The sequence below is a fragment of the Leptosomus discolor genome, chromosome 7 (genome assembly GCF_034619465.1).
Source record: "Leptosomus discolor isolate bLepDis1 chromosome 7, bLepDis1.hap2, whole genome shotgun sequence".
In the NCBI taxonomy this organism is placed as follows: Eukaryota; Metazoa; Chordata; class Aves; order Leptosomiformes; family Leptosomidae; genus Leptosomus; species Leptosomus discolor.
Window position 1 is genome coordinate 22,303,383 of NC_141397.1, and position 19,122 is coordinate 22,322,504.

Consider the following 19,122-nt stretch of genomic DNA (forward strand, 5'->3'; position numbering starts at 1 on the left):
ACAACACTATGCATAGTGGTTGGTAGATACCATGTTTCTGTGTTGTAACCAAGTGTATTTTTTTATCTTCTGTGAAATGTTCTGTGGGGAGGTTGTGGTTTCCTAAGTCCTGGAAGTAGGAGAGGTGTTCTCTCAAATGGTTATCTTGTTTGGCAGCTTTATTACTTGATTGAAATGAAGTTTGACTTTGTCCAGGCTCTTGAGCACCTTAGCATCCTCTAACTTGACCCTTGTTCCTATGCTGGCTTTCTAGAACCTGTGCTGCCTCTGGTCAGTGAAAACTTTCAGGAGCTAGATGCAGTATCATTTGAGGCTTAGACATTTTTAAGTTCTTTGTAGCAGCAGCAGCATGGAACTGTCAGCCTAGCTGGTGTTCCCTGTGCAAGCTGGGTGATCCATTTGCAAACGGTCATGCGCTGTTTTGGGCAAGCTTGTTCTTTACCACCTCCTTTGTGAGTGGTTTACAGTATTCATCTCTGCACAAACCTTCCACCACTATACCACTGGCAGCTGGCTTGCTAACATCAAAATGGGTAACTACTTAAATTCCAGAACAGGCATCATGGTTTCAAAATGACACTACCAAAACCCTTCTTGAATTGATGTGGACTCCTGAAGACATACTGCAATGTACTAAGCCTTATTTTGGTATTAATTTTAACACCTGCTGCATGAAGTACCTTGGAGAATAAAGGCCCTAGAGTTATTCTTGTATTTTACTCATCTGAAGACCAGTTCAGCATTACAGATCTCTGGGGTGTGTGGTGCAAACAGTTGTTATTTGGAGTTCTGATTTAGTCTCAGTTTCCTAATGGAAGGCGATCTTCTCTCTTTATAGGTATGTGCCATGGAACTACCATGAACCCCAGCCGGGCATGTATGATTTTTCTGGTGACAAAGACCTAGAGTATTTCCTGCAGCTTGCTAACGACACTGGTTTGCTGGTTATCCTGAGAGCTGGACCTTACATCTGTGCAGAATGGGACATGGTACACCCTTTTGTAACAGTTATCTCATTTCAAGGCTAAATTTAATGCAAGTATTTCTGTCTTAAAGTAGACAAGCATACTTGGTGTATCCTTAGAAAGACTTTTGGTTTGGCATATTAAAATCCATGTATCCTAAGTGACTTCTTGCAACTTAAGCTTACTTTATATTTGTTCTTTTCATTGAGAATTATTACTAGTAGAAAATAAATCTTCAGGTCTCGCTATATATTTTGATAAAAGGCTAAATTCTTGCATTTCCTAAAAATGGTCACTGAAGTGATTCCCTTTGTTTTCTCAGGGAGGTCTTCCTGCATGGTTGTTGGAGAAGAAATCCATTGTTCTCAGGTCTTCTGATTCAGGTAGAGGCATCAAAAAGGACTAGAAAAATACACTTTAGCAGCAAGACAACTTGCTGTTTGAGGCCATTACTACATAATTCATATTTCGTCTTGAGTTATCTTGTGAGTAAAATCTTCAGTAATTAGAAGCATGCATTCAAGAACTATATAGAATGAATTAAGTAGGGTAGAAAGTTTCCAAGGTACTCAAGTTTTCTGAAAATTGGTGCCAAGAGAGAAATCATTGTCACCATTGAGGAAAAGAGAGGTAGCTCTCAGCTTTGAGTTTTTCGGTTTTGCAACAGCCAACTGGTCACTTGTCATGGGCATCCTTCCTGGCTGGTCAGTGTGCATTTAATTCCAGAACTAGTTACAGCCTTCCTATGTGCTACCTGGTCATGGATCAGACATGGAGGGATGAGATCAGACAGGAGATTAATGTGGTTATTAGAGTGTGTATTAGAGGACAAATATATATATCATACCTGACTTCAGTTCTGCTCATTGTGGGATAAATTATCCATTTTAAAAAATAGTAAAATAGTATCATTGAAATTTATTTTCCTGTTGAAATGTATTGGGACAACCTGTGTGAGAGACATTGAAGTCCCTCTGGTGATTTTCAAAGTTTGTCAGTATTTAAGTATTTTCTTTTTTAGTAAACTCTACTGGAAGCTGACATTTATGGGCAAGTATAAGAGCACATCAATTCATTAAATGCAGTTCTATTATACTTTACATATTTAGAACAGTAGGTAAAACTACCCATATATATTTTAAAACAAAAAAAAAGGAAAAAGCAGAGAAGTTGTGAAACATTTATACTTTGTGTATCACAGATTACCTGGCAGCAGTAGAGAAATGGATGGGTGTCCTTTTGCCTAAGATGAGGCCTCACCTCTATCAAAAAGGAGGTCCAATCATCATGGTGCAGGTAACTTCTTGAAAATCAAATGAACCCCATCAGTATGGATTCTTATATTGCTCTTGCAGACACTCCATGGGTGTTGGGTGGTAATGTCACATATGTTCCTTAACAGTTTCAGGTAGCTGAAAGTTTCTGATGAAATTCCTTGTCCTAAAGAACCAAATGTTTCCAGAATTCAGAGCGCGCTAGTCTGCTCTATCAAAGTTGTTTCCCACAACTATAGAAAGCAGTAGAGGAAACTCGTGGAGCTCTTTAGATCTGAGTTTCATGCCAGTTTTCACATAAAGCCAAAATACGTTACAGTTGCCTGAAACCCTCTGACAGGCAAAAGGGGAATAAGGATACCTGCAGAGAGAAGCAAAAGCAGTACGGAGTAAGCCTTAAACTTGTAACAAAAACGGCCTCAAAACTTAGGCTTTTTAGTTCTTAGCGTCTAACTTAAGCTGTAGATGTTTCGGGGCACAATGATGTGCATTTAAGGTGAGTAGCATCTCCCTTAAACTCCTTCTAGATGTGCAGTAGCAATTGCTCATAGTATTTAGTGATGATTGCTCTTCGTAATATTTGACCATAACAAAAGCTTTGTTTTAATTTTTTTTTTTGAACTCCCTGGTTGGCACCGGATGGAATAGGAGACCCTTCTTACAATATGCCCGAGATTATTTTTCTTGAACAATGTGTTGTAGCTATTGAGCAAAAGCACTGGGCAAAATTACTCTTTGGCAGAAGTAATATGCTTATAACAGGATTTTCAGAAATAACCTTCAGGTGTGTGCGGCATTGGATCTGGAGCTTGACAGTCCATCCCCTTGGGAAAGGGGCAAGATGTGTAGTACCTCTCAGTAGTAGCAGGATTGTCCTTCTCCCCTCAGTCCTTTGAGTCCACTGCAGGGCTTTGCTATTTCTGCGAGCCCCTTGTAAGGTGTCTCTGTTCTAGAAGTCCACTTCTGCTACAGTTTTGATCATGTCACAACCTGTTCTATGGTTTTATTGTTCTGCTTGGGAGGTGGGTCATAGCTCTTGATTTTAATAGAGGCTGTGTTTTGATCACTGTGGTTAAGTAGCTAGGGTAGAGATTTTTATGTGGAGAGTGATTTTGTAGGAAAATGACTTACCTCCACACAATGATTGCTCCACTGTAAGATACAGGTGAGAGGAATGAGCGTCTAGAAGTGTTGTCTTCTGTTACTCCTCAGGTCTGGAATTCAAATGACATTTTCAGCATTGCTATCAAAGGAAGTGAAGGGTTGGATTTGGGCTTTCCATTTTTAGTATTAGATGCTGGCTGAAATTTGCTACTGCTTTACTGACTTGCTTTTCCTGTGCAGGTAGAGAATGAGTATGGCAGCTACTTCGCTTGCGACTATGACTATCTACGTTCCCTTCTGAAGCTCTTTCGCCAGCATCTTGGGGATGAGGTAGTGCTGTTCACAACCGATGGTGCAAGCCAGTTTCACTTGAGATGTGGAGCTCTTCAGGGCCTTTATGCAACAGTGGACTTTGCCCCAGGTTGGAGACTGCTGTTACCAAAAAATTTGGATGTGGGCGGGTGTGTTTGTGGCAAGACAAACTGAATTGACTGCTTGACAAACCTGTCTGCTTTGTTTAAATGGGGTAATAGGCATTTATTTATATTTGAAGAATCACCCACAAGTACGCAGTTAGAGAGTCATAATCACTTCTTCACATTGTGAAATCACGAATAAACAATTTACACTGCTCATAGTGCGTATCTCTTAAAAATCAGCAGTAATAGTTGGCATTAATTACATTTGGTCTTTAAAATGTTTTTGTGTTGGTTTTTTTGTTGTTGTTTTGGTTTGTTTTTTTAATGTCCTCTGTCCCAGTATCTATACCTCATAGCTCATTTCTTTTAAGCCAGTGGTTACTGTAAAAAAAAAAATTACTGCTGAAGATCATAATTAGAAATGTGTATGCTGCTACAGTTATCTGTGATATAGGCCTGAGAGTGGCTAAGCAACTGCAGTGTGTTCAGAAAGTGCCCTTTTGATAGAAGAGGAGAGTTAATGATGTAAATATTCATATACTGCACAGACTTGGCAAAATAGGCTTAAGGCACAAGAAACAAACTCCAAGATAGATCTTCCTGTATTTTTTTACATGTGGCCTCTTTTGTATGTTATTCTTTGTACAAAGATGTGTGCTTAGTAGGAATCTGTTATCTTACAAGTAGATTGAAATTGTGAACTGCATATGTATCATTTATAGGATGGTGAGCTACTCATGGAAGTAGTTATTTCCAGTCACTATGGCTTGAGCCACTAGGAGCGATCAGAAGTGAAACTTATCTTCAGAGATTGCCTGACTTCTGTTCTTCCCCATAGTCTTGGTACTACAACCCCAGACCTGTGCTTTCCACTGACCAAGCAGCAGTTCTGATGCATATCAGACTTTTTGGTGCCAGGATGTCATTCCTGAGAAGAGCTCGGTTTTCAGAAGATGTATCTCAAAAGCAAAGACATACATGGATGCATGCATTCATGCATGTGTATATTTTAAATTAGTTCTGCAACTTAAACACAGGAATCAAAGGCATCGATTCTCATGTTCTCTGAAGTATCTTTCTTGTCTGGATTTTGGCTAAGTGTTGAAAGGGAGAAGAGACACCTATTTAAGTAAAATGAAGGACTGAAAAAGCCATGGATGTAGCAACTCAGTTTTATTTCTGTCTGCTTATAGGTGGCAATGTCACAGCAGCATTCTTAGCTCAAAGGGGCAGTGAACCTGCGGGCCCTTTGGTATGTCTTTTCACTTTAATTTCTTGTATCAATCCTAATCTTGCAGTGGTTAATAAGAAAGGAGTGACGACAGTGTCTTGGACAATTTTAGGGACATAGTTACAAAGACATAGTTTCCAAGTCAGTCAGAAAAACTGAATAAAGGAGCTTCTCTGTGTGTTTGTCAAATCCACATTAACTCTTGTTGTGCAAATACTATTTTAGTCTCAAAAGGTACTGATTTTGTTACAGTATTTTTACTTGCTAAGACAGCTGTTTACAAAGCAGCGGAAACAGTAAGTATGATTAGATGAGTTAGTGAGGTGTGTGTGTGGGTGGAAGCTAAAAGCAAAAATTAAAAGGGCAGGTTAGAAGTTGCTTCCTGTTTTCAGCTACCCTAGAGGTTTGACACAAGCTATAATGGGATGTGAGATCACTGGAAGCCATTTTGACAAAGGGAAAAGGACCATTGAGGTACATGATTATCTCTGTGCAATAAAATTTAGAACACAATTGAGTATTTGGAAGATTTATTTTTCATTACATCTAGTCTAGATATGGTAGTCTGCAGAGAATATGTTGGTTCTATCACTTACTTGAATGCTAAGCGTCTGAAACATGTTCATGTTGACAGGTTCTAAGGAAATCCATACTTTTTGGTACTTAAGCAATTACTTTCAGTGTCCCTATAAAATTACTGAAACAGTTCTTTAATTTGTTTGACCAGTAATCTGCTGAAAAGGACTGACTTAGTGTGTATTTTGCTCTGTTTATAGTAGTCTAAAAATGTCTTGAATGAGTCAAGGTGCCCTTTTTCCTTCCCTCTTACAGTTAGTAACCTTAAATCACATTGCATTCTGTTCTTGTTTCCTCTTCATGTTTTCCCTTCCTCTTTTGCCCTTCCGCCTTTCAGGTTAATTCTGAGTTTTATACTGGATGGTTGGATCACTGGGGGCACCGTCATTCTGTTGTGCCTGCAGAAACTATAGCTAAAACACTTAGTGAAATCCTGGCACGTGGTGCTAACGTTAACCTGTAAGTGTATGTTCAGTAGAGGTTAATTTGGGGGGATTTTTTTTTTTTTCCCAATTCAGCAAAACCTGATTTAAGTGGATGGCTTTTTTCCTTTTTAGGTACATGTTTATAGGTGGGACCAACTTTGCCTATTGGAATGGTAAGAAATTATTTGAATGATAGTAATGATGTAGGGGAGCTGTTTATAAATTAGGTAGTAATGTTTTCTGTGAAAGAATAAGCTATGCCTACTTTCACGTGACAAAAGATGACTGCGCTAGCTGTTCTCTGTCTGTTGCCAGCATATTGTACTAAACCCACATGGTATTTGTCTTTAGAAAAGCTACTTCTGCTTCACTTAGTCCTGTGAAACAGTTGAAACATGGATAAATATGTTTCTCTTCACAGTATTTCTGAAGACTGTATAACAGAGTAGTGTGAGCTCAGAAGGAGGTTGTCCTCCATCAGGAATAGTTTCTTTATGCCAAATATCAAGGCCTATGTTGAATCTTGAAATTGTAGTAGAGTCTGGCTGTGATTGGAAAGAATTCTGAAAGTTGATACCTTTGGGGAAAAAAAACCCAAACAACTCTTCCACTGCTTCTATTGCCCTTTTTTTTTTTTTTTCCCTTACCTCCCTTAGGTGCTAATATGCCCTATATGCCACAGCCCACTAGCTATGACTATGATGCTCCACTGAGCGAAGCAGGGGATCTGACAGAAAAATACTTTGCCTTGAGGGAAGTCATTGGTATGGTGAGTGTCCCCAGGACATGTTCAGAATGGTTCTCTGAAACATCCCTGTGTACTGCAAACTCTCTCGCTCTTTGTTGGTGCAAGTTACTTCTGAATTTACTTTTTTCTGCTGGTAAGGGAAGTAGAACAAGGCAGTTGGACCAGCCTAACTGCTGGTTGTTACAAAGAGGAAAGGTCTTGCACTTCTGGCTATCCTTTCTGTCCTGATGGCTCCCTCCTCCCTTTCAGAGGAGGGGATACAGGTGCAGATCTGATACTGAAATGGTTCAGCTCTGCTTTTTTTGCTGTTTGTTTTCTTTCAGCTGAAGGTGAGTAAGCTGAATCAGCTCACCCAGTTCGATGAGAGAGCCAGTGCTGGCCCAAGGGGAGCAGAGGAAGGCAGGAAGGGTTTGGCTGGGAGTAGAGACAGAAGAGGATTGAAGAGGACTTTGCTGTTGCAGTGTCAGTCAGTCATTCAGTCAGCTCAGGCTCGCCACCAATGTCAGCCTGATACGCACTCCAGCTTAGTGCTTTGGCTATCTGTATCCCAAGCTTCATGTGGTTTTGGGCCTCTGAGGAGTGTGCTTATCCAAATGAACACATCTTGTTTTTGTGATGCCACAAACTGTAGCTAGAGGGTGGGACCAGTTTTGCTTTGCTGTAAAAATCCACAGTATCTCTACAAACTGGAGATTGAAGTGAAACATGGAACCTGTATCTGGATTTTAAATACCCCTGCATTGGAGGTCGTTCAGATGAGGCTTAAAAACAGATTGCATGGGAATTCCAAGGCTCAGGCTTGTACTGGCCGTCCTGTTGCATGCTAGCAACATTCCTGTTCACTGGAAGACATTTTTCTTATGGGAGTAGATCTCCCAAAAGTGTATTACACTGTCTCTAGGGTTGAGCATGTCTTTATCTCTGTACCCGTGGAAGGCCTGCTGTGGATAATTTTCTTCAGTTTCTCCATTGTCCCTATGCTTTCTGCTGATGAGATAATTTTGATAACCTTTCGAGCGGAACCTCCTATCTTGATACAGCTTTTCGGACCAGAGAAATTCCCAAGCTTCCTGGTTTTGAGTAGTTTTCTTCAAGGCAAGGTCCCTATCTGAAATATAAGTTGTGTTCTAGTATGGTGAGAGAGCCTTGATGAGATCTAAAGTGTTCGGTATAACCTAAGGTGTGGGTCATGGTACAGCTTTTTTTTTGGTGTGGTTTGTTTGTCACTTACCTTCCATATCCATAGGATCACAGTGAAGTTTTTCTGTCTCTGCTGTGGGTTCTAAACCTGTAACAGTCAGTCTGAGGTGGAGCTGATGAAAGAAAATAAGTTGCCTGTAACTAATGACTGCATTCAACATGTTAGCTGTGCTACAAGGCTAGCTATGTTACAGTCTTCCTTTACTGTTTTCTTCAGTTAATAAATGTAATAAGAAGAGTTTCAGTCAACAGCTGCTTTCAGTTGCTGACAGCATGCTCTGATTTTTACTATTTGGGCTGAAATCTTCTACTTTTAACATCTTCTCTTGGGTGAATATAATTTTTCTTTAAGCCTGAATGTCTTGGTTATTTTCAAATACAGAGAGAAAGAAATGAACTTGTTACTGGAAATATAAATCAGGCTTTCATCAGTCCATAGTTGACATTTGAGACAAGGGCAGTGGGAATTCTACTGCTATGGTCTGGTTAAAAAACAAACAAACAAACAACAACAAAAAAAAACAAAACCAAAAAAAACCAAAACACTGCCACAAAAAACCCACCAAAGACTAAAAGAAACAGCCCCATTAAACAAAATAAACCCTTGTCTTGGGGCAGAGGCAAGCTTTTGAGTGTCAGTTTTATGCTGGATAGACCATGTGTTAGCCCAGCAAACCATGCCTTTTGCTAAAACTTTCAAGCTGAAATCAAAGTAAAATCTTTTAAGAAAAAGGCCCTTTCAGCCCCTTACCAAATGTATTTAAACAAACCTAGGAGCTGCCAAAGTAAGCCCTCAGAAGTCACCCAATGTGCAGATTAAGATAGCCTTCACAGTGGGGGTCACTTGTCCATGTGTGCTGTCGTGTGGGCTTAGATTGCTTGATCACATGGGTATCTCATCTGCAGAAGTTTTTTTCTCTGTAAAGCCCAGACAGGGCCATGTTCAGTAAATGAAAGAACAGAAGGGAAGAGTGGACATTACAGGAGACAAATAATAGCAGGAAAGGAAGAAGGGTATGATGGCAAGGAGGAAAGAAGGTTGGAGGCTCTGAAAGGGGGACGTTAGAGTATGGGGCAGAAAGCCACTGTCTAGTCTTGCCACTCCTCAAAGTTGTCCAAGAAAGTGGTGGACACCCTTCACTCCTTCCTGCTGATTTCAGGTGGTTCTTCCTAGAGATCTATGGCAAGTAGTAAGCAGAAATAGTCTGGTAGTCAAACTATGTTTCCTTGTTATGTTTCCCTGTGATTGACTGGGCAGTTGTCTAGACCAGAACCAGAGGGAAGCTAATGATGGGACCTCAAATGTTCATGGAGCTGTGGAGGAGGCTTTAGTCTCAAGGCCTGCTTCTTAAAGAAAGCAGCCCGGGCAGGTGGTGGTGGAGTATAGTAACACTGAAAGGAAAGAGACAAGAGGCTAATTATTCCCATATGGAAGTGCTGCTAAGGAAGGGTCAGGTGGGAATACTGCCCTACAATCTTGGGAAGGTTAACTCAAACTCCCATGGACTGAGGAGTCCACTGCAGGAGGGTTGTAGAAGACAGTAACGCAAGCTCTAGCCACAGGAGGGCTCCAAGGGCTCTGTGATTCTTTGGCAGCTCATTTGTTTGCTATGCTTTCTACTGTTACCTCGAGTTGAATAGTTACTAAAAATTGTTTTCCATATGTGATCAAGTCAGATTTTTGGTTTTATTTAAAACAAACAAACCAACCTCCATCTTGGACTAGATGCAGCTTAGATGCAGCTGTAATTCTTTAGCACAGTGAGATGATCTACTTTTGGCCAAAGTTCTGCTTTTGTAAGTAGTGAAGTGGAAAGTGAGGATTCAGTTAAAGCATGTTAGCATGTTTGTATTTAAGTTTTGTGTGTGTGTTTTTTTTGTTGTGTTTTTTTTCCCTTTTCTAGTATAAGCAGTTACCGGAAGGTCTTATCCCTCCGACAACACCAAAGTTTGCATACGGGGAGGTTCGTTTGCAGAAGGTAAATTAACATCTGTAATATACTGTGTGTCTTTCCATAATGTTGTATGTTTGCTTTTTGCAAAAAATGTTTATGAGGGTGTCTTTAGACGTCATACAAAATAAAGAGGAAAACCTTGAAAGCAAACTTTCAGGAAGGAGGGAGCAGAGTTTGGAACTTGGGAATCATGCCCATGGTAGAAGATGAGAAAATGTGTGCTATCTGGATATAAAAAGATGATTTTTACAATATGCAGTATGTGCCTGCATTTTTATAAAGTGAAATTAATATATTATTATATATTATTAATACAACAGATTCATAGTTGTCTAAGGTAACTTATGAATGCATAATATATCTGGGGGAATGCTAGCATGAGAGCTATGAGTAAAGAGTGGTTTTTGTAGCTGGTGATGCCTTTGAATTAGAAGCAGCAGTTAGGATATAGATACCTTTTAAATACTTCTAGGCGTTCAAATTTTTAATATGGAACTTTTTCAATGTATTTGAAGGTCTCTTATTGATAGTTTCTTACAAGATGAAAATCTGTAGTTGATAAGAGAAGTTAAATTAGTTTCCTGGTGAGGGAAAAGCATGCAGAACCTAGCCTTGCCTATATCCTGTCTGAACAACAGTGGTCAGCATGTGAGTAGGTGGGGCTTGTCCATAGCAAGGGACAGGGACACTTGACCAGGGACAATTTTCTGTGAAATACAGTTGAGAACTAGGTTCCTGCAGTGAGCGTAGAGAATGGCTTAAGGGAGGGGGGGGCGCTGGAAGAGACAATAGGTATGAGCTTGGGTAGATTCATTCTGCTGGGCATAAAAAAGTTGTTCTGAGGTGGAGGATTACTGCAGTTAGTGTATTGGATACTGTAATTCACAATGCTTTGATTTTATACTTTGTAGTTTTAATTTGGCAGCCACTTTTCCAGTCAGCAATGTATCTGATCTGTTATGCACTGCAGCTGAAGCATTGCAAAATTTGGTAGAGATAAGGCTTTGCAGGAGTTTTCAAGTCATCCCACTCAAGTGGTGGGCAGAAACACTTTTTGTATAAGAGTGATTCACCAGTGAAGTTGAAACAGATCTATATGATTTTCAACAACCTCTGAGGATCTTAAGACCTTTTAGGTCAGGGGTTGCTATATGAGGTTTCACTGAACTGGCTTATATTTGGTAGTGACTAGTCATATACTATTATCAGTACACCCGCTACTTCTGCTGCTGTCATAGATGTTCAGCGTTTGGGAGCCTGGCAATCAGATTTTGACTCTCCTGACTTCTCATGGTTCATGGCTCTCAGATAGGGCTGTCCAATTTCACTAGAATGATGAACTTTCTCTTTCATGCCTTCAAGAAATGAATGCTGCAGGGTGCCTGGCCCAGACGCCTGTCTTACAAAGAAGTGAGGTGACTAAACTTGCTCAAATATCACAACTTTGACCTGACCATCACACTGGGAGCCCTTTTCCTGCACTTTCTCACCTTCTACACTTCCTGGTTTATTTGGGAGGAGGTGTTTTACTCTCCACCCAGCAGTTTTAGGAATCCAGATGGCATGTCTAAACTGCCAGGTGTGAGGTTCCTGTCATTGCCTGTACATATACTGCCATCTGCATGGAAAGCTTCTACATTTGTTTTCTGGGAAGAAGGCTGCTTTTTTGCTCTGTGAACCCACTGCTTGACTTCATCAGCAGTTTATTCCTCTGCTTGGTTGCCCTCCACACAGGACGAGTCTCGTATCACAGTGGGTTTGTACCATGCCAGCCAAAGCTGTCATCCTAACTCTGTCACGCATTCTAGCCCCTGCTGGGACCAGATCCATGTATGTTGTTGTATGGAGAAGGCTGAATGTATTTGGGTGAACATCAGAGAGGGGATATTCTAAACGATTGAACTTAGCTTTGGTAATAGTAAACTTTCCAGCTATATCGTTTGCAGTGACAGCGCTAAAACAGGTACTGTATGAAGCTTCACTCTGCAGTTGAGGTCCAGCAGTCAGTCTGCTATGCAGACCACTGACTCTACTGCAGTGAACCAACACCCTTGATACTTTTGCAGAAAGGAAGAGGGACTCCAGAGTATTTTCAAGAGTCATATGGTATACTTTACAGAGGTACATGTAACCAGAGCAGGCTGTTCTCTGTCTAACAATTCAGTCCTTAAGTACCTAATCAGCTACTCAGAACTTAAACTTGAGGATAAGAGATCTTTGCCCTTAGCAGTGCTATCTGTCATATATGCCCGTTTTTTGGAGGTTTGCAGATAGGTTGCCTCAGATGAAAATAATTGGGGAACCCACACCAGCTGGGAAGGGAAAAGAAATAAAAAATAATAATAAAAACTCCCCTGGTGTTCCCTGATCAGGCACTTGTTCATTTTGAGCTATTGAATTATTTCAAAGAATTCTCCTGCGTAGGGAAAAGTATAATTTATTAAAAGATGTTGAGGACAGTGACATTGCTACAGAAGAGCAGAAGGCAGGCAAGCAGGCAATAAGGAAAATAGTCTTGTTGCACAGATGCAAAAGAGAAGCACTGAAGAAGGGGAATGAGGGCAGGCTAAGGAAGAACAGCAATAGATGGACTCAAGAAATGTGAGCAAGATGACAGGGTTTAGAGGTTTAAGACCCAGAATGTGGGGAGCATCCTTTCCAGAGAAAAATGAATGAGTCTTAGTGCCTGCAATGTGGCTGTGCAGGCTTGTGAGCAGGTGGTAGTTTCTGGGCACCACCTGGAGGGCCCTGAGAAGTGCTTGGTAACAAGAAAATACCTGCTCCAGCACTGCAACCTGCAGACTCGTAGGTCCTGGAGATGTGCTCAGTTCACGGGATGTGGAAGCTCAAGCAATAGCAAGTGGCATTGATACAAGTTGGGGGTAGAAAGGGGTTAAGCAAACAGGTTGCTGCCAGTGGTTGATATTCCTGTTGGAGCTATTTTGTTTCTTTATTTTTCATGCTTGATCTTATGATTTGGATTTGAAGACCTTGCTCTGGAGGATAAAAAAAGTATTTCTATTTTTTTATTAGTAGTCATCTGTTGTTTTACAAGTTGAGTTTTTAAAAATTCTTTACAGTATTTGTAATTTTTATATTTACTGTTAAGTTTCTGTTGCAGTACCGATTGTCCGGTAGTCAATAGGAACTTGCAGCAAGAGCAGATCTTGTTTTGTTTTGTTTGGGTGGGTTTTTTTGTATTTTTTTTATAAGACTGAAAAGCTGAACAAAAATAATCCATTGAAGTTTCAAAGAAACAAACTTCTACCAGCCCAGTCCGTAAGTGAATCATATGTGGTTGACCTGTATTCGGAACAGAAGCACCCTTAGTAGCAGGAATGCAAAAAAAAAAAAGTCAAACAGGAACACGTTCAAGCTGCTAATACTCAACTCAGCAAGGCACAAAGCAGCACTCATTGCCAGTTAGTAACATAGTGCTTATGTTCATTTCTAATTTCATTGTCCACCTGGAGCCAAGACTATTGATGCTCATAAAGTTGTTTTTTAGTTTTATAAACCAACTCTGTCAGTGTCTGTGCAAAGACACTCCTCTCTTGGTTCACAGCTGTTGCACAAGACCTGGCCGTTCAATCCCTCCTGTGGCCTGCCAAGTCCTGCATATTGCTTTAACTTTACTGGCTCCCTTGGAGGAGCACAAGAGAAAGAATGAAGCACATACAGAGTCTAGAGCATTTGGGGAATTTTACTCTACAAAAGCTGATTGTTACTTTAGGTATAATGCTTAAACTAAAAATGTAAGAGCAAACTACTTTCATCAGAATTCTGCAAGCCATTGTTTGACTGGCAGTAGTCTTGCCAGGGTGAACATGCTTAGCTATAGACTAGTGAGGGTGACCCAGCCTCCAGGTAGTGGTGGCGTTACCCGTTGTGCACTTACAGCCTCCTTTTGCTTTCTTGCTACTAGCTAAAGAGTTGAGATCAGCTCATTTCAAAAGTCCGTTTAGATCTCTGTCTACATGCTTGTCATGGTTTAATCCTGGTAGGAAGCTAAGCACCACACAGCTGGTTGCTCACTCTCCTCCAGTGGGATGCAGGGGAGAGAATTGGAAAGGTAGAAGTGCTTTGCACTCATGGGTTGAGATAAAGACAGTTTAATAGGTAAAGCAAAAAGTGCACACACAAGTAAAACAAGATAAGGCATTCATTCCCCACTTCCCATCAGCAAGCAGGTGTTCAGCTGTCTCCAGGAAAGCAGGGATCCATCATGTGTAATGGTTACTTGGCAAGACAAGTGCTGTAAGTCTGAACGTCTCCCCCTTCCTCCTTTTTCCCCCAACTTTTATTGCTGAGCATGACATTATATGGTGAGGAATATCCCTTTAGTCAGCTGTCCTGGCTGTGTCCTTCCCAACTTCTTGTGCACCCCCAGCCTACTTGCTGGTGGGGCAGTCTGGGAAGCAGAAAAGGCCTTGACTCTAAGCACTGCTCAGCAGTGACTAAAACATCTCTGTTACCAGCACTGTTTTCACTGTGAATCGGAAACAAGCTACTATGAAGAAATTTAATCCCAGCCAAAACCAGTACTATACTGAAGAAATAATTGCGCATACATAGATGATTCATGCTGACTTCTGTCACATACAGCATTTCGCACAGTGATTTTAATATATATTATATATAATAAAACATTTTAATATATAATTTAATATTTCAGCACTGCTGACTTTCATGTATGCTCTGCAAAAATTCAGTACTTCCATTATTGACATAGACTCAGAAGTTTGTATTGCTGTGAATGCTCTTATAGTATACACTTTTACATTATTTTAAATGCCTAATTTTTCTTACTTTTTTTCCCTTAAGCATTTGAAAGTAAATCTCCATTTGAGAAATATTTTGAATGTCTGATGTGTAATTACCACTGAACAGTGACAATACTTTCAGTGAAACAGACTGACATCTTGCAGTTGATTTTCTTGAGCTTGTAAGACACTAGGCATATTATGGGCATCTTGACTAACATAAAATTGATAGTGGACTTTGAGAGAGAATTGTAGATGAGTAGAAGAGACTGTTTTCACAGTAGAAAATTGCAGATGGCAAAAAAAGGCAATTTAATTATACACGTGTAAGTCCCTCTTCAGCAAGGTACTTAAGCATGTGACTCCCAGTCTCACTAAAATCAGTCCAGCTACTTATATGTGACACTGAATTACAGCGTTAGGGTTTCTAAAATCATTTAAGACTAAATAGGGGAAATTAGTCTTGGATAATTCTTGGTGGAACCAAATTGTATCCCTACTTAGCTCAGAACAATTCCAGAGTAACTCACTGGAGATCAGTGGCATTTTCCCTAGCTTGATTGTGAGTATAATTGAGCAAAATTTAGATGATGTAGTTGTTCTGTATTAATTGCCCAGAGCAGTTGTGTGTGTTTATAGAATTTTTGTAAGAAACTTCTGGGTTAGTTCTCATTAAACAATAAAGGGTCACTTTTATTTTTATGAATGCGTAGCAAATTTAGAACATATGGATTTTTTTAAAACATTGCTCCACATGTAGCATCTTGCTTTCAGGGTTCATCAGTTCTCTGTACTGTATTGTTTTATTAATGTTTCTGTAATGATGATGTAAAGGCTTAAGATTTCTTTGCTTTCTGGACAGATGCAGCTAGCTGGCTAGGTGGCTGGATATGCAAGCTGTTATATTTGGATTGAAACTTACTGATTATCATATATCTGCTTTTTCTATGCTGCAGGTGGGAACTGTGGTGGAGGTTCTTGACAGGCTGTCACCTGCTGGACCAGTGAAAAGCACTTACCCATTAACCTTTGTTCAGCTAAAGCAGGTGAATTTTCCTTCAGTAGGCACTGTGCAGTAATTCTGTAAAGTTTATTTGAACAACCCTCTGTGTTACTACTCTGGACAGTGTCTTATACCCTATCTCAGCATAGAAGTAATAGTATTATAAAGGTGTCTGGGATTTTTACATTGGAGATCTTTCTATATTCTACAGTGCTCCTGTTTTGCACCCAGGGCCTTCCTCTTTCCATGAATGTGGGTATCTGTGCTGTTCAGCCTTTCACCTTTATCCCTCTCCTTTCTGAAGTATTGATTTTGAGGTTAAGAGACTTTGTTACCCATCTTTTTCTTAATTTAATTTTCCTTACTCTGTTTTTCCTTTGCCTCTCCCCACCTGCTATCAGAGTGAGCACAGTAGCTGAGGCACTGCTCTGTCATACAAGTCAGGGGGCCTGGAGATCGGGCAATGCAGTCTATTTGACACTTCTATGGGCTTCCTACTTATTTGTAATCCTTTTCTTTTACTACATGTGTGGTGAAGCAAGAGAATGCAGTGAGAAACCTTTGGGAGCAAGCTTTTGGAGCTGTTGCAACCCACTGTCAAGGTCATTCACCCCGCTGGTTGATACAGGAAAAATACCTTTCTCTGCATTTTCCTGTGGCTTCTGCTCTGACTCCCACGTTCCCCTATGTTCCCTCTCTGTCAGTCTCTTCATCAGTTTCCGTGTCAATTTTGGTGACTTTCCATATCTTCTCTCATGGTCAAAGATCTTTCCCTTGCTTCTGAGGGACTCTGTCTTTCCATTAAGGTTACATGGCTCCTTGATCGTTTCTGTGCTGAATTTAGCAGAGACTAGAACGTGTGCCTGCAGCTAAAATAAACTACTTGGAGAGAATGGGGTGCTGGTAGAAGAGGGAAGCAGTTCAGCAGATGCCTGGGATATGGCATTAGTCAAGTAGGGGTTCAAAGCTCAGTTTTCCTTTCCAAGCCAGTAATACAGCAGTGAGAGAGAAGCTGCTAGTAGCATATTGTGGCTGGATGTAGTTTCTAGTGGACTTTTCTCTCTCATGCTCTGGCTTTCCCACCCTTAGTACTCTGCTTAGAAAAACTCCTGAGAAGAGAGCAGTCAGCAGAGCTTCCTACAGTATTTAAATTATTTTTTTTCTTTCCCTCCCTCAAGGCCCACCCTCCCCTCACCGCCTTTTCTGGGTACCTTGTTGTGAATGTAATGCAAATGTAATAATTATAGCAGAATGGAGATGGTTTACTCTCACTTCTTCCTGACAGGGTTATGTTCTAATGCAAGTCTAGAAAATAAAGGGTTTTGTGGCTACTAGAAAGAGGCATTGCATTTTTTTGCCTGTTTTTAATTTGTTTCACTTTGTGACGGGAACAAATCTAATGATTATGATTCTCTTTTTCTTTCCTGATGGGGAACTTAGAAAGAATATTCTGAAATGTTCCTGGTGTAAATGAGATAGTTTTTCAAATAGATAATATCAACTTGGTGAATATGTCAAATTATGGGCACTGAGTAACAAGTGCAGTTTCAAGTTTGGTGTATAAACTCAGTTATGAAGCAATTTTCCAGCTCTGTTTTCATTGATTTTAATGAAGAAATAATACTGTCACTCATTAACTGCTTTGTTTTTATTGAGGAAATACCTTTGTAGCCAAGACTGTTATCTTTTAGAGATATGTTAGTGTTCTGATGCAACATTTTAAAATGGAAACTATGTGGAATTTACACCCATTACTTAAAGGTCAAAGTGAACTCTAATCTGAAACTGGTATCTGTGATAGATGCTATCTGAAGTGAATGAAAGTTTAACATTTCAATCCAAGTGTATAGAGAGGAATGTAGGATACTTCTAATTCATGACCTGAATTGAAACTACATAATGACTTGGTTCATTAATCTGGGGTTTTTTCCTTTCTTTTCTTAGTATTTTGGGTTTGTGCTGTACAGAACCACGCTTCCAAAAAACTGTACGGAGCCAACACAACTGTCTTCACCTTTAAATGGAGTTCATGATCGTGCCTATGTCTCTGTCGATGGGGTAAACATTGTTTTCTGGTATTCGTTTCTGCCGTGAGTGGCCTTCAGAAAAGTCATGGATACAGTCTGCTTTTTTTTCCCCTCCTTTCTCCGGCTTACCGAAACAACTTTATTAGATAATCTTATTTAATCAGACAAAGGAAGTAAGAAAGTATACATTTGATTAGTACTAAATGTTCATATTCTTATTTCAGAAAATGACTATATCTTATTACTGAGGAAAATGTAATTGTTTCCATTTTTGAGATATTTGAATGTTGATACAGATTCATGGCTTAAGTGAAAAAAAAAAAAAAAAACCCCAAACCAAACAACCTAGAAGAAGGGTTTACTTGCAGGTTCATGAAATATGTTAATGATATATAGGCTTGGTGACTTTCTACAGTGTTTCCATAATGTACTTTAAAAACTTTTTTTTTCACCTTTCAGGGTGGAGGGAAGTGGAAGCCTGAGCCTATGTCTTGCTTTATGAAACTGGCTTCTGACTACAAGTTTAAAAAAAAAAAGTTTATTGTACAGGATGTGAACTTTACCTTTTGTCCCTTAAGCAGGATTTTGTTCCTGCTTAATGAGAGTTAATATTAATTCATGGATTTTGATAGCTCATTTTTCAATTAATCTTTGACCTGTGCTAACTTTAATCACCTTCATGTTCAGGTCAAGCTCTTCTTTCCTTATGTTGTGGGAATGGGAATAAATAAAGCTAAACATTGATGTGAGCTTTATTGGAAGATGAAGCCCCTTTTAATCACTGATATGGCCAAAATCTTTTCAGTCACTAGACTAAATCTGACAACTTGCTTTTTGTTAATCAGGTGCATCAAAAACTGCTAGGATTCTAAGTTGTTAGTTGAACTCATAAGGAAAGAGATGGTGTCGGTTAAACTAGTAGCACATCCAGCTGATGTACTGAAATGTGAATATTGACATAGCAGCACGTGTGTGTGCGCTCGCATGCAAGAGGAGGAAAGGAAAACTTCCCTTTTTTAAACTTTGTTTGTTTCCTTTTTCCTCTTTCTTTTCTCCATGCAAGTTGAAGAGACAAATAACAGGGTTTTGTTGGGTTTCAATGGTTGTTGTTTTCTTCCTCTTGGTGTAATACATATAGGTTCCCCAAGGTGTCCTTGAAAGGGACAAATCGCTTATGATAAATATAACTGGGAAGGCTGGAGCAAATCTGGACATCTTGGTAGAGAATATGGGTCGAGTCAACTTTGGTAGATACAATAATGACTTTAAGGTAAGTAAAATCAGTTGAGATACTGGATTGTGGTGGCTTTTCCTCTTTTCCACAGGTTAAAAAGAAAGTAGTAGCTTTGAAAGAGCAAAAAGATCAGGATTACACGGCTGTAACTTTGCCTCAAAATATAACTACTCACTAGTTTTCATTTGAGTTTTTCCA

General features: G+C 39.8%; 1 protein-coding gene across 1 annotated transcript in view; it reads left to right on the forward strand.

Moving 5' to 3' along the window:
• Window positions 1–19,122, forward strand: part of GLB1 (galactosidase beta 1) — a 39,627-nt gene that overhangs the window by 11,265 nt on the left and 9,240 nt on the right. Inside the window, exons 3-14 of the mRNA XM_086468536.1 lie at window positions 839–989; window positions 1,288–1,348; window positions 2,167–2,261; window positions 3,584–3,764; window positions 4,956–5,014; window positions 5,907–6,028; window positions 6,127–6,167; window positions 6,651–6,763; window positions 9,847–9,921; window positions 15,617–15,706; window positions 17,608–17,721; window positions 18,829–18,960. Of these exons, the coding sequence (XP_086324662.1) occupies window positions 839–989; window positions 1,288–1,348; window positions 2,167–2,261; window positions 3,584–3,764; window positions 4,956–5,014; window positions 5,907–6,028; window positions 6,127–6,167; window positions 6,651–6,763; window positions 9,847–9,921; window positions 15,617–15,706; window positions 17,608–17,721; window positions 18,829–18,960 (1,234 nt within the window). The remainder of the gene's footprint in view (window positions 1–838; window positions 990–1,287; window positions 1,349–2,166; window positions 2,262–3,583; window positions 3,765–4,955; window positions 5,015–5,906; window positions 6,029–6,126; window positions 6,168–6,650; window positions 6,764–9,846; window positions 9,922–15,616; window positions 15,707–17,607; window positions 17,722–18,828; window positions 18,961–19,122) is intronic.